Source organism: Narcine bancroftii, chromosome 2, assembly GCF_036971445.1.
Source record: "Narcine bancroftii isolate sNarBan1 chromosome 2, sNarBan1.hap1, whole genome shotgun sequence".
In the NCBI taxonomy this organism is placed as follows: Eukaryota; Metazoa; Chordata; class Chondrichthyes; order Torpediniformes; family Narcinidae; genus Narcine; species Narcine bancroftii.
In genome coordinates this window covers 373,223,114-373,236,603 of record NC_091470.1, presented here as the reverse complement: position 1 = coordinate 373,236,603, position 13,490 = coordinate 373,223,114, and the positions used below count along the sequence as shown (strand labels likewise).

Here is a 13,490-nt window from a genome sequence, read left to right as displayed (position 1 = left end):
CTCAATACCTGTACTTCAATTCACTTTTAAAACCAGGCTGGATCTGAACCTATATGATTTCTCTGCAGTTAAACAAGCAAATGAGTAAAGCGCTGGAAACTGACCAAAGTTCGGTGCAATATCATGGGCCGAAGGGTCTGTACCATGCTTTAATTTTTATTCATAGCACAGTAGAGGCTGATTGCAGCCATTTACACCTATAACCCCATATGTTTTGGATGGTGGAAAGAAACTCGGAGGAAACCCACGCAGACATGGGGAGACCATACAAACTCCTTACAGGCATTGCGGGACTTGAATCCGGGTCGCCTGCGCTGTAACAGTATTGTGCTAACTGCGGGGCCACCTATGTTCTATGTTCTACGATGATATGCAGTTCCAGCTACCTGGTGTTGTTGGGAGGGTGATCAACACCATCTTCACAACCCATTCATACCCTTCTACTTGGTGTGGATTCCCCACAGATTCTGGATTCTTAAATTTGTTGCTTTTCCTTTACGTTACAATAAAAGCCTCTGGGACCTAATCAGTAGATGAGGTGTTGTGGCACAGTGAGGCTATTGAGTTTTAAAAATGTAATCTAATAAAGAAGTAGACTATTTTCTAAAGGTGGGGGAGAATAGAAACCAGAGGTCCAGAGGAAGTTAGGAATCCTGGTGCAGGATCCCCTGAAGGTTAAATTGCAGTTGGTAGTAAGGAAGGAAAATGTAATGTTAGTATTCATTTCAAGAGGACTCCTAAAAAAAAACAAGGCTGCAATGTTGAGGCAATTGGGTCCCATATCCAAGGAAAGACGTGCTGGTGTTGGAGAGGAACCAAAGGTTTATGAAAATAATCCCAGGGGTCAGAGGGTTAAGGTACAAGGAGCATTTGATGTCTCTGAGCTAGTACTTCCTGGTGTTTAGAAGGATGGATGGCACGGATGTCCTATTGAAACATACCCAACATTGTAAGAGATGGAAGGAATGGAGATGGACAAGACGTTTCTAGTAGTGGGAGTCTGGGATCAGAGAACACTTTTATCCGAAAGGTCAGCCCTTTAACAGAGACAAGGAGAAGTTTCTTCAGCCACGGTGGGGGTGGGAGGGGAAGAGATGAATCTGTGGAATTTGTTGCCACAGACAGCTGTGGAGACTGTAAATGAGTAGATGTAACGCAGGAGAATGGAACTGAGAGAAAATAATACAAGCCATGAATCAAATTACAGAGCAGACACAATGGGCTGAATGGCCTAATTCTGCTTCTACGTCTGATGGACAATCAGTGTGAGGAATAGTGTCATTCAGGAGGAGGTGGTTATCATGGTAACCAGGTGAAGCTAAGCACCCTGTTGGTCTGTATTTGGTTAACGATCGTCACATAGAACAGCAAAGACAGCCAGGAAAGAGATGCTTGACGTGAACACAGATTCACTGGAATACAGCTCAATACGTCAGAAATAGCCGTGCAAGTTGGGGCAGCACGGTTAGTGTAGTGGTTTGCACAATGCTGTTATGGCACCAGCGATCAGGACCGGGGTTCAAATCCCACACTGTCTTTAAGGAGTTTGTACGTTCTCCCCGTGTCTGTGTGGGTTTTCTCATCATATGAAAAGTACCAGAGGTTGTAGGTTAATTTGAGTGTAATTTGGCGGCACGGACTCGTGGGCTGAAAGGACCTGTTACCATGCTGTGTGTCTAAATCTAAACTTAAATTTTTAAATTTAAAAGTAAGTTCTGTAATGCTGTCAATTTTACTCTCCACAGCCTTCAAAACGCATTTCCCAGTGGTGCAAGCACAGCTGATTCCCAGCAGCTCCCTTACCTGCTCACATCGTTTCTGGTACATGTCCTTTTCCCTCTGCAACATCATCTTCCACTGCTTGCTGCACAGCACCATGCGCTCAGTGCTGGGAACATCTTTCATGTTCACCATCAGTTCGGCACAGTACAACGAGTAGCCATTCCTGCAGTTACCAAAAGATAGTTCAGATCTACAGCAAACAAAGAGACAGCGTCCAAGGATGGAAAAGGAATAAGGGTTGATCGGAGAAGGTGCAGGAGGTACAGTGACAGGTCAGAGAACCACAGTGGGGGGATGGGTAGGAGAGAATTAGAGAGAAAAGTGAGACTGGGGGAGGTGATGAGGGTGTGAAAGGAGGTGGAGTTGTATTACACACCGTTCAATAGTCAGTGAGAATTGGAAGAGCCAATCTGTAGAGAGATAGCAGACAGCTGCTGGAGACAGAGGTTTGTGATAGTGGGAGATTTTAACTTATCACATATTGACTGGGACTCCAATACTGTAAAAGGCTTGGAGTTTGTGAAAGATGTTCAGGAGAGCTTTCTAAACCAATATAGAGATGTACCAACTAGAGAGAGTGCAATACTGGATCTCCTATTAGGGAACGAGACAGGACAGGTGACAGAAGTATGTGAAGGGGAACATTTTGGATTCAGTCATCATAATGCCATTAGTTTCAAGTTAATTATGGAGAAGGATAGGTCTGGGCCTTGGATAAAGGCCAATTTTAAGGAAATGAGGAAGGATCTAGAATGCGTGGATTGGGATAAATTGTTTTTGGGCAGGACATGTGAGGTAAGTGGAGGACCTTCAAAGGGGAAATTTTGAGAGTACAGAGCTTGTATGTTTCTGTCCGGATTAAAGACAAGGTTAGCAGGCAGAGGGAACTTTGGTTTTGAGGGATATTGAGGATCTGGTTCACTAGAAGAGAAAGGGATATTACAGGTATAGGCAACATGGACCAGAATGAGGTCCTTGAGGAATATAAAAAATGTAAGAAAAATCTCAAGAAAGAAATCAGGAAGGTCAAAGAAGACGTGAGTTTGCTGTGGCAGAGAATGTGAAGGAAAATCCTCAGGGTTTCTACAGGGTGTATTATGAGAAATAGGATAGTCAGGGACAAAATTGGTCCCCTCGAAGATCAGAGTGGTTATCTCTGTATGGAGCCAAAAGAGATGGGAGAGATCTTAAATGCATTTTTTAAAATCAGTATTCACTCAGGAAACAGGGACAGAGTCGTGGGAAGTAATGAAAACAAGCAGTGAGGTCATGGAACTGATACAGATTAAAGAGGAGGAAGTGTTTGCTGTCTTAAAGCAAATCAGGGTGGTATAAATCCCCAGTACCCTGCAAATTACAGGCCGGTGACCCTGACGTCAGTGGTAGGTAAATTATTGGAAGCTGTTCTAAGAGATCAGATATACAAGTATTTGGATAGCCAGGGACTGATTAATGCTTTATGCGTAGTAAGATGTATTTAACCAATTTTATACAGTTTTTCGATGTTACCTGGAAAGTTAACAAACGAAAGGATGTGGTCTACATGGACTTTGGTCAGGACTTTCACAAGGTCTCACATGAGAGATTAGTGAGGAAGGTTCAGATGCTGGATATTCTTGATGAAGTAGTGAACTGGATTCCACAATGTCTGGATGATAGTGGTGGATGATTGCTTCTCAGACTGTAGACCTGTGACTAGAGGGGTGCCTCGGGGATCAGTGCTGGGACCATTGTTGTTTGTCATCTATATCAATGACCTAACCCTAATGTGGTAAATTGGATCAGCAGGTTTGCAGATGACACTAAGATTGGAGAAGCTGTGGACAGTGAGGAAGGTTTTCAAAGCAGCAGAGGGATCTGTACCAGCTGAAAACATGGGCTGAAAAATGGCCAATGGAATTTAATCAAACAAGTGGGAGGTGTTGTATTTTGGAAAGATAAACCAAGAAAGGACGTACACGATGAATGGTCGGGCACTGAGGAGTGCAGTAGAACAGAGGGATTGGGAATACAGATACATCATTCCCTGAAAGGAGTGTCACAGGTGGACAGGGTTGTAAAGAGAGCTTTTGGTATCTTGGCCTTCATAAATCAAAGTACTGAGTACAGGGGTTGGGTTGGGATGTTATGGTAAAGCTTTAATCACCAAACTACAGGAGAGATATCAATAAGATAGAAAGAGTGCAGAGAAGATTTACTAGGATGTTGCCCAGACTTCAGGAACTGAGTTACAGGGAAAGGTGAAACAGGTTAGGACTTTATTCCCTGGAGCGTAGAAGAATGAGGAAAGATTTGAGAGAGGTATTTAAAATTATGAGGGGGATAGAATAGAGTAAATGTAGGTAGGCTTTTTCCACTGAGAGTAGGTGAGATACAAACTAGAGGACATGGGTTAAGGGTGAAAGGGGTAAAGTTTAGGGAGTTGTCCATTATCTCCAGCTCTTTTCCTCCATTAGGAGAATCCATACGTCTAGATCCAGACATAAAGAGTTTCAGGATCAATCAGGAAGAACATAAATTCAATTTCTTTGCTGTTGATGTACTGATATATCTGACAGGACCAGTTAAACTCATGATATATCTGACAGGACCAGTTAAACTCATGATATATCTGACAGGACCAGTTAAACTCATGATATATCTGACAGGACCAGTTAAACTCATGATATATCTGACAGGACCAGTTAAACTCATGATATATCTGACAGGACCAGTTAAACTCATGATATATCTGACAGGACCAGTTAAACTCATGATATATTTGACCGGACCAGTTAAACTCATGATATATCTAACAGGACCAGTTAAACTTAACATGAAAATTGCAGTCTAAATTGGAAGATTTTGGGATTATATTAGGTTATAAAGTCAATTGGGACAAAAGCAAAGTTATCTCACTTACAGGTGGGAATTATGAACAAATTATCATGGGATTTTTAAGTATTTAGGTATTAAGGTAGATAACAACCTGCAGAATTTATACAATTATCTTCCCTTGCTTCGGAAAATTGAGGATGATCTTAATAAATGGTTGACCCTCCCAATAACTTTGTTTGGAAGAGTCAATTGTATAAAATGAATTATGCTGTCTACAATTTTTTTTCAAAGTCTGCCTGTTCCTGAAACCTCAGAGATTCTTTCAAAACCTTAACAGGTTCGTGAATGGGAGGGGTATGGAGGTGGACTGGGTGCAGGTCAGTGGGATGGGGCCTGTTTCTGTGCTGTAATATTGTATGGTTCTACACTACACACCTCGTGCTTTCACAGATCATAAAATTGGAGGGTGGGTGTGGAATGCAAGGTGAAATTTCAGGCAAGGAAAGATGGACAGTGACCCTCCCACAGCTGCTCCCCATCCACTGCAGACTCACGGCGGAGGTTTGCTCGGCCGCCCATCAAATTTATCTTTCAGCTGTCGCTCAGCTTTGGTGAGGATGGACTTGGTGGATTCCTCGAAGATCAGACCGGGGTGAGCCTCAACATAAACCTTCATAGCAGTCTGCAAAACAATAGCAGGAGATCTCACAAACAACGTCCCAAATCACTGGTGCCCTTCACAACCATGCCACACCCATGAAGATGACCGGTTCTGGGTGAAACCTCAAATTTCCACCCATTATGATGAAAGATCATTGAGCCAAATGATTCAAGGTCTCTACCTGACCCGAGAGTCATTACTAATTTCAGATGTGCCTTCGCCAGGCTGTTTGAGGAGTAAATGTGTGGCAGGACATTGGAGATTGCCACTGCATTCAGTGACTTTCACAATGGTCTGAAAGTAAAGGTGGGCCCTGAGTTTTCATCCTTTGGAAAAGCAGTGCCAAGATCAATACAAAAGCACCACCATCACTGGGAGAAATTTCCTCCAGCGGATTCTCAACGTAAGTTCCCCCAGTCCTGCACGTCCCACAGCACAGTTCACACATCACTGCCCGTCTGCGGCACAGTTCTGGCCCCCACTGTCCTGTGACACTGTTCCCTGGCCCTGCCTGTCCCAGGTGGGGGGGTCGATCGATCCTGGCTTCACACACTGCCACATTCACCGCCCCCACCCTTCATCCTCCTCCTCCACCCCGTATTTCCCCCCCCCCGATCCCTATCCCCTACCTCCCATCCCCCTTCCACACTCCCCCATTGCCCACCCACCCAACCCCTTCTCCACCCCTCAACCCCTCCATACCCCCCACCCCATCACCCTCCTCCACCCCCCTCCATCCCTGCCTACCCAATCTCCACCCCTCATCCCCTACCCCTGCCCAAAGCCCCCACATTCACTGCCCAGCCCCCTCACCCACTCCCACACCTCTGCCCTTGCCTCGTATTCTTTCTGCAGCTCCAGCGCTTTGCTGATCCACTTGAGTCGTTTCTTATCGGCCAGCTGAGACCACTGCCTGCGAAGGGCATCGTTCAGCTCCTTTGCACTCACCTGCAGACAGAAGCCCACATCCTCAAACATTTGATCTCGACTCATTCCAGGCATAAATGACCATTCTGCCCCTCATCTCCATACTGGCTCAGACAGCCAAGATTAATCCCACATCCCAACCGGTTCACGGCTCGCAGGCCAGATTCTCCTGGTGATCACCTTGGCGTGACGTATATCTGCAGTCGTCCTGCGTGGGGGAACCCATCCCCAAATGTTGTCCTTCTACACTCCCGGGTCATTGACTGTAACGCCCAGGCAAAGAAGACCCTTTTAAATTCAAACATACAGCATGGTAACAGACCATTTTCACCCTCAAGTCTGTGCCACCCAATTTACACCCAATTAACCTACACCCCGGTACGTTTTTAATGGTGGGAAACCGGAGCCTCGGGGAAAACCCATGCAGAAACAGGGAGAACGTACAAACTTCTTACAGACAGCATGGAATTCGAACCCTGGTCCCGATGGGTAGTGCTGTAAAGGCGTTGTACTAACCGCTATGCCAACCAACTGCCCCCTTCTTGTTTACTCTCTCAGCTACACATGTTGTGAAACAACTTGCATAAGCCCTCTATTCCAAGAGAAAGGGCCAAGCTGAACCACTTCCTCTCATGGTCAGGATGTGGCCCCATGTCCTCCATACAACCAACCAGTGCAGTCATTTTTTAAATAAATGACCTAGATGAGGAGGCGGAAGGATAGGTCATAGATTTGCAGATGATACAAAGCTTGGAGGAGTTGTGAATGGAGCTGAAGGTTGACGAAAGTTACAAGAGGATATAGACAGGAAGCAGAGTTGGGCAGAAAAGTGGCGGATGGAGTTCAATCCGGATAAGTGTGAGGTGGATGAACAGAGGGACCTTGGGGTCTAAATCCATACACCCTCAAGGTCGCCGCACAGGTTGCTAGGGATAGTTAAGAAGGCCTATGGAGAGGGGGCAGAGATTTACCAGGATGTTGCCTGGATTGGGAAACAAGTCTTATGAGGCGAGGTTAGCAGAGCTGGGACTTTTCTCCTTGGAGCATAGAAGGATGAGAGGAGACTTGATAGAGGTCTACAAGACTCTGAGAGGCCAGCATCTGTTTCCCAGGGCGGGATCAGCAAACACCAGAGAAGACGTGTACAAAGTGAAGGGAGGGAAGTTTAGGGGAGACATCAGGGGTAAGTTTTTTTTTACACAAAAGAGAGTTGTGGGAGTCTGGAATGGATTCCTAGGGGTGGTGGTGGAGGCTGGAATATTGGGGATATTTAAAAGACAGGCACATGGGTGGAAGAAACTTAGAGGGTTATGAGGTAGGAAGAGATTAGTACCTTTTTTGGCAGAATTATAGAGGTCGGAACATCATACAGGTTCACGATCCTTTATCCAGAACCCTTGGGGGACAGTGTGTTCTGAATTTTGGATTTTTCTAGATTTCGGAAAGCCCACCCGAATTGTGCTGCCTATCCACCCCCACCCCCTTCCAGTCACCCGGCAGTCTCCCCCAATGGCTGCCTCCCCCGATCGTCGGTCCCTCGGCCGCCTCCCCCGACCGCGGTCTTTCTGCCACCTCCCCCGACCGCTGGTCCCTCGGCCGCTGGATGTCTCCTCTGACCGCCGGTCCCTTGGCCGCACGGCCACCTCCCCTGATTGCCGGTCCCTCGGCTGCCTCCCCCGACTGCCGGTCCCCACTTGCCGGATTTTGGAGCTTTTTGGATTTTAGGTGTCCGGATAAAGGGTCGTGTACCTGTACTGTGTTGCATTGTTCTATGCTTCCTGCAATGTGATGCCCAGACACACTAACCTAGCCTGTCCCATCAAGCCTTCCTTCATTCTTCGACATATCGATGAGTGGAGGAGATGGGGGCCAGGTGGTGGAATGGTGCACCAGGGAGAGGTGAAGGATGATGGGCCGAAGGAGCCATGGCAGAGGGATGGAGTTGGGAGACAGAGGCAGTTGGTGCCAGGGAGAGGTGAAGGTGTAGGCAACTCCTGGAACGAGGAGGAGTACAAAGGATGGTAGTACTGAAGTCTGATGCAAGGAAAGCAGTTGCTGGACCCATTGGAGATGAAGGGCAAATGGAACCAGATGGGTCTCCCCTGCGCCAGGGGCTGGCAGGTGAGGTGTTCGTAATCGGTAGTTGGAATTGGGGGGATGGGAAAAGCAATGAAAATCAGAAGACAGGGTGGATCAGAGTGGGGGAGATGGGGGGGGGGGGGGGGGGGTGGGGGAAGTAAGAGTTAGTTGCCTGAAATTGGAAATTCCGACGCTCATACCCACAGCCAGGCCGAGTGTGAGAGGTTCCTCTGTCTTCCCCAGCAGTGGACAATGCTGAGGTGCTCGACAACTCGGTTGCCTGGTCTGCGTTTAGCCTCACCAACCTATATTGACAGCACCAAGTGCAGCAGGTGGATTTGGAGGCAGATTCCCCAACAGTCTGTTTGTTATAGTCCAGGCACCTGGAGTCTCCCTTCATACAGTCGCTGCCACCACCATCCTATCCCTGATATTCCATTCCCCCCCCACTTCACATTCTCCTGGGCTACCTTCTTCCAGATTGAATGAAGCATCTCTGACCAGATAGTGGGTTAGAGTGGGAGTGTCAGCGAGAGAGCAGCGGAGGGGGAGATATGAAGGGAATGGAAGGGAAGACCAAGAAAGGGACAGGAATACTTACCAGGAATGAGAAGTGTTGGAGGGCAAGGTGGGGGTGGGGGAAGAAACAGGAATTGGTACAAACGAGCTGATTATTGCTGACTGATATCTCCGATCCGAGGGGGGGCCTGGGAGGATGCGATGGGGGGAATCCAGAGGATACAACTTCAAATCACGGAGGGCAAGCTGTGCAGCGGAAAATAATCACCACCAATCAGTCAGCATTGTGAAGGTGTGACTCACACCTCACTCAGCAAGGGAATACCCCCGTCTGTCCTGGAAGGGTTGGCTGCGTTGGAAAAATGTAGACAGGGAGAATTGATGTACCGTTCAGAGATTCCTGCAATAAAACAGAACTCTGCAGTGTGTGGTGGTCGCTGGAGAACTTTCAAGGGAAGGACAGCTGGAGGAGGCCATGCGGCCCACCTTAGTTAATGTTGTGAGACCAGTCACGTTTCCTCCTGCCATCTCCGACACCAGACAGGTTTTTAATACATCCAGAATGATCTTGGGTTCACATTTTGGGGTTTTATCTGTGAAGAATTTCTTGATAATGAATCTAAAACTGCCAGACCTGTTATGACAGGGGAGGGCAAGGGGCGGAGACACAGCACTGCTCTGCGGAGTCCTACTGGTTGGTCGTGATTCCAACAGCTCTGTAAAGGCTTTTAATGGCCTGTTAAAGGGGCTGACGGTGGTTTTTTTAAATCCTGCAGCCTCAGGGTCTGGGTCTAAGATGGCAGCCCCTGTACCACAAGGGGTTCCAGACTCTGGGGAGCAGCGGACCAGTGAAGGGCACCAGAAATGGGGAGAACACCCTCCACCATCAACACCCCCACTACCCCATTGAGAAGAAGCATAGATGATGGCCCTACAAGACGGTGACCACGGCAGCAGAACACAAGGGGCTCAGTGGCAGGAGGACCCACACGTGCTTTGAGCTGTTTGAGACTAGCTCATGAGAACCAGGTTTCGGAACTGGGATTCAAGTGAGTTTCGAGGGCACGAAGAGCCTCAGGCGCTGAAGGCCTCCTGATGGTAGCGGAGTTTTGGATTTGGAGCCTGGGTCACCAATGTGGAGTTAGTCTGGCTGCAGAGGCTGTGGGGACTCAGTGTGTCTAAAGGAACTCTCTTTTGCTTCTCTTTCTTATTGTTAGGGGTGCCAGGCAATGCACACAGCAGACAAAAACTGAGGTATATCCATGCATGACTTGACAATAAAAAGAACCTTGCAACTTTTCCACCCAAGGGTCAGAATCCCACTGAAGAGTTACATGACAGGGAGATCATACAGCCACTTGCCAACAATATTTCTGTTCAGGCAATCATCTGCAGCCTTACCTCAGGGTGGACTTTCAGGAAGGCTTTCTTCTCGTGACTATACCACAGCTGCTGAGGTGTTTTTGGCTTCTCTGGAACATCTGATTTCTTGTGTTCAACAATAAGGTCCGGATGTTCGTCCCTGGATATAAAGATCCATTTGTTAAATTCACAGCCAGTCCCCAAATGGCTGGGAGGCAGCTTCGAAATGAACATGAGGTCAAGTTTGCCAGAGTTGTAGGGGAGGGTTTAAATGAAGTAGGCAGAGAGAATGGGAACAAGGGAGGAACCTTGATGAAGAGATCAGTATAGAACAGAGAAATGTGTTGGAGCATGTCAAGGTTAAGAAAGAGGTGGTGTTAAAGTTTCTGAACAGTATTTGGATATTTGGATTGCCCAGATGGAATGCACCCTCGCTTACTACGGAAGTGAGAGAATAGATTGTTAAAGTGTTGTCTATGATCTTTGTGTCCACCCTGGATGAAGGAGAAGTACCAGAGGATTGGTGGAGTGCAGATGTAGTTCCCTTGTTTGAGAAAGGTAATAGGGAGGATTTTTACAATTATAGACTGGAGGGTCTTACGTCAGTGCTAGGCAAACATTTGAAGAGGATTCGTCGGGACAGGATTTACAAACATTTGAAAAAGCATGATCTTATTAGGGATGGTTTGTAAGAGGCAGGTCATGCCTCAAGAGCCTAACTTGTTTTCAAGGAGGTGACAAAAAAAAATTGATTAAGGTAGGGTGGCAAATGTGTATATGGATTTTAGCAAGGCGTTGGTCAAGGTAGACTCGTTGAAAAAGCAGTGAAACATGGAAGGCATGGAAACTTGGCTGCTTAGATTGATAATTGGTTTGCATACAGAAAGCAGAGTGTAGTAGATGGAACATATTCCGCCTGGAGGTCAGTGACCAATGATGTTCCACAGGGGTCTGCTCCGGGACCCCTGCTCATTTTAATCTTTATTAATGATTTGAATGATGAAGTGGGGGTTGTGACAGCAAGTTTACTGATGATAAGATTGGAGGAGTAGTGGACAGTGTACATCCCTCATGGAAGGCAAATTGGGAAGATAAGGCATGAGATCCACAGTAATATGGTAGATCAGATTCAAAACTGGCTTGGCTATAGAAGGCAGTGGGTCGTGGTGGTGGGATATTGGAGGGAACCCCCACGTTATGGGGAGGGGGGGTGTTTTGTTCCAAGTTATCAGGCCTTCTCACAACCTGAAGTCACAACATCTGCACATGCGTGAAAGGATGAAAGTTAAAAACAAAATTATGCATTTACCTTTGTCCTGTGAATTTTGTAAGAGCAAATTTTATTCCATAGCCCACATTTTTGGGTAGTGAATTGTGAATTCTGCAAGGGCAAACTTCAAAGACATGAATTACTGTAATGTAGTGGGCTGCCAGCACTCTGACCAGTGCTCTGTGACAGGTGGTGCTCCAAAGGGATCTGGGCTGGGACCTCTCCATCTGTTTGTGAGTGTGTCTAAAGATATGTACATAAACCTTCCTTAATACCCACTCCACCCCGTAAAGAAACTGTGGATGGACTGAGTGGTAGACTACACAACATCTGGTGATGTGGTGAATGGTGAGGAAGGTTGTCAGTTGGAGAAGTGCCCGGAGGAGATTAACCCAGAGAAGTGTGAGGTGTTTCACTTTGGGAGGTCAAATACGTATATAGATGACCCTGCGTACCTACTGTTGGGGTGGGGGGGGGGGGGGATACAGGTGTGTATATATTGGTGTACATAGGTGACTCCAGCCGGTTGGGGTGGAGAAAATTTGCCCTCAACCAAAATCACGGAAGGAGTCACGTGATGGAGTAGTGGCCGGACGGTGAACTCCAGCCCTCTCCAGAAAAGTCGGGAAAAACAAAGGAAAACACAAAGGCACAGAAATAAAAGTTACAGAAAAGTGAGTATAAAGGTGGAAAGAAGATGGCGATGAAAAAAGAAAAATCGAAATCAACGGTAAGAAGAGAGGAAGAGAAGACAACGAAAGAAGAAGGAGAAGGCCTTACCTGCTCGAAGAGGCCCGCAGTGGAGAGAGAAACCCGCACCCTCAGGTCGGTAAAAAGTGGACTACAAAAATGGCTCGCTGAGCCGAGTAAAAGTGCGCAACTGCGCATGCGCGAGGCGCATGCAAAAAAACACACCGACGGGAGGGGTGACCAGCTGGGAAGTCGATCTCCACAGCCGGCAATGACAGCTGCAGAACACCTGCAGCAAGAGGAGAACATAGAAGACAACGAAAACAAGAAAGAAGAGAAGAAAAGGGCAACAAAGAAACAACAGATGGCCAACCCAGAGGAGGAAGAGGAAGAGCACAGTGAAATAGAAGAAGAAGGGAAAGGCAAGATAAAGGATTTACTTTCTCTTATTAAAGGATACATGGAGTCATTTAAAGAATGGCAAGCGCAAGAATTTAATGATTTAAGAAGAAGAATAAACAATACAGAAGAGAAAATGAATAAAATAGATATGACCTTAACAGAAATGGGAAAGAAAATGGACAAGATGGAAGAGCGGGCAGTAGCAGCAGAAATGGAGGTAGAAGACTTAAAAAAGAAATTGGAGAAATCTAATAAAAAAACTAAAGAGACACAAGAACTACTAGCTCAAAAAATAGATACAATGGAAAACCATAACAGAAGAAATAACATAAAGATAGTGGGCCTTAAGGAAGATGAAGAAGGCAAGAATATGAGGGAGTTTATAAAAGAGTGGATCCCTAAGACCCTAGGATGTCCAGAACTACAGCAAGAAATGGAAATAGAAAGGGCACATAGAGCATTGGCCTCTAAACCACAACCACAACAAAAACCAAGATCTATTGTAGTAAAATTCCTAAGATATACTACAAGAGAAAAGGTACTGGAGAAGACAATGGAAAAAGTAAGAGAGGGCAACAAACCACTGGAGTATAAAGGGCAAAAAATCTTCATTTATCCAGATATAAGTTTTGAACTCCTAAAGAAGAGAAAAGAGTTCAATACAGCAAAGGCGATTTTATGGAAGAAAGGGTATAAATTTATACTAAAGCATCCAGCGGTATTGAAAATATTTATTCCAGGACAACAAAACAGACTATTCTCGGATCCAGAAGAAGCATGAAAATTTGCAGAACAATTACAAAAATAGACTGAGGGAGGAAGACGGGTAATGAGAGTTAAAATGATCACGATGGATATGTATGTGGGTAAAGACAAAAATAGACTGAGGGATGAAGACAGGTAATGAGAGTAAAAATGATCACGATTGATATGTATGTGGGTAAAGACAAAAATAGACTGAGGGATGAAGACGGGTAATGA

General features: G+C 46.2%; 1 protein-coding gene across 5 annotated transcripts in view; it reads right to left on the bottom strand.

The window, feature by feature from the left end:
• The window catches only part of LOC138755894 (nucleolar transcription factor 1-like), an 88,340-nt gene that overhangs the window by 36,139 nt on the left and 38,711 nt on the right, over positions 1–13,490 (bottom strand). For 4 of the 5 annotated variants that reach the window (XM_069922687.1, XM_069922690.1, XM_069922691.1 and 1 more), the window contains exons 5-8: positions 10,187–10,307; positions 6,086–6,208; positions 5,154–5,281; positions 1,804–1,945 (exon numbers count right to left, since the gene is read on the bottom strand). In XM_069922687.1, the coding sequence (XP_069778788.1) occupies positions 1,804–1,945; positions 5,154–5,281; positions 6,086–6,208; positions 10,187–10,307 (514 nt within the window). The remainder of the gene's footprint in view (positions 1–1,803; positions 1,946–5,153; positions 5,282–6,085; positions 6,209–10,186; positions 10,308–13,490) is intronic. The other variant, XM_069922688.1, reaches the window with a different exon arrangement.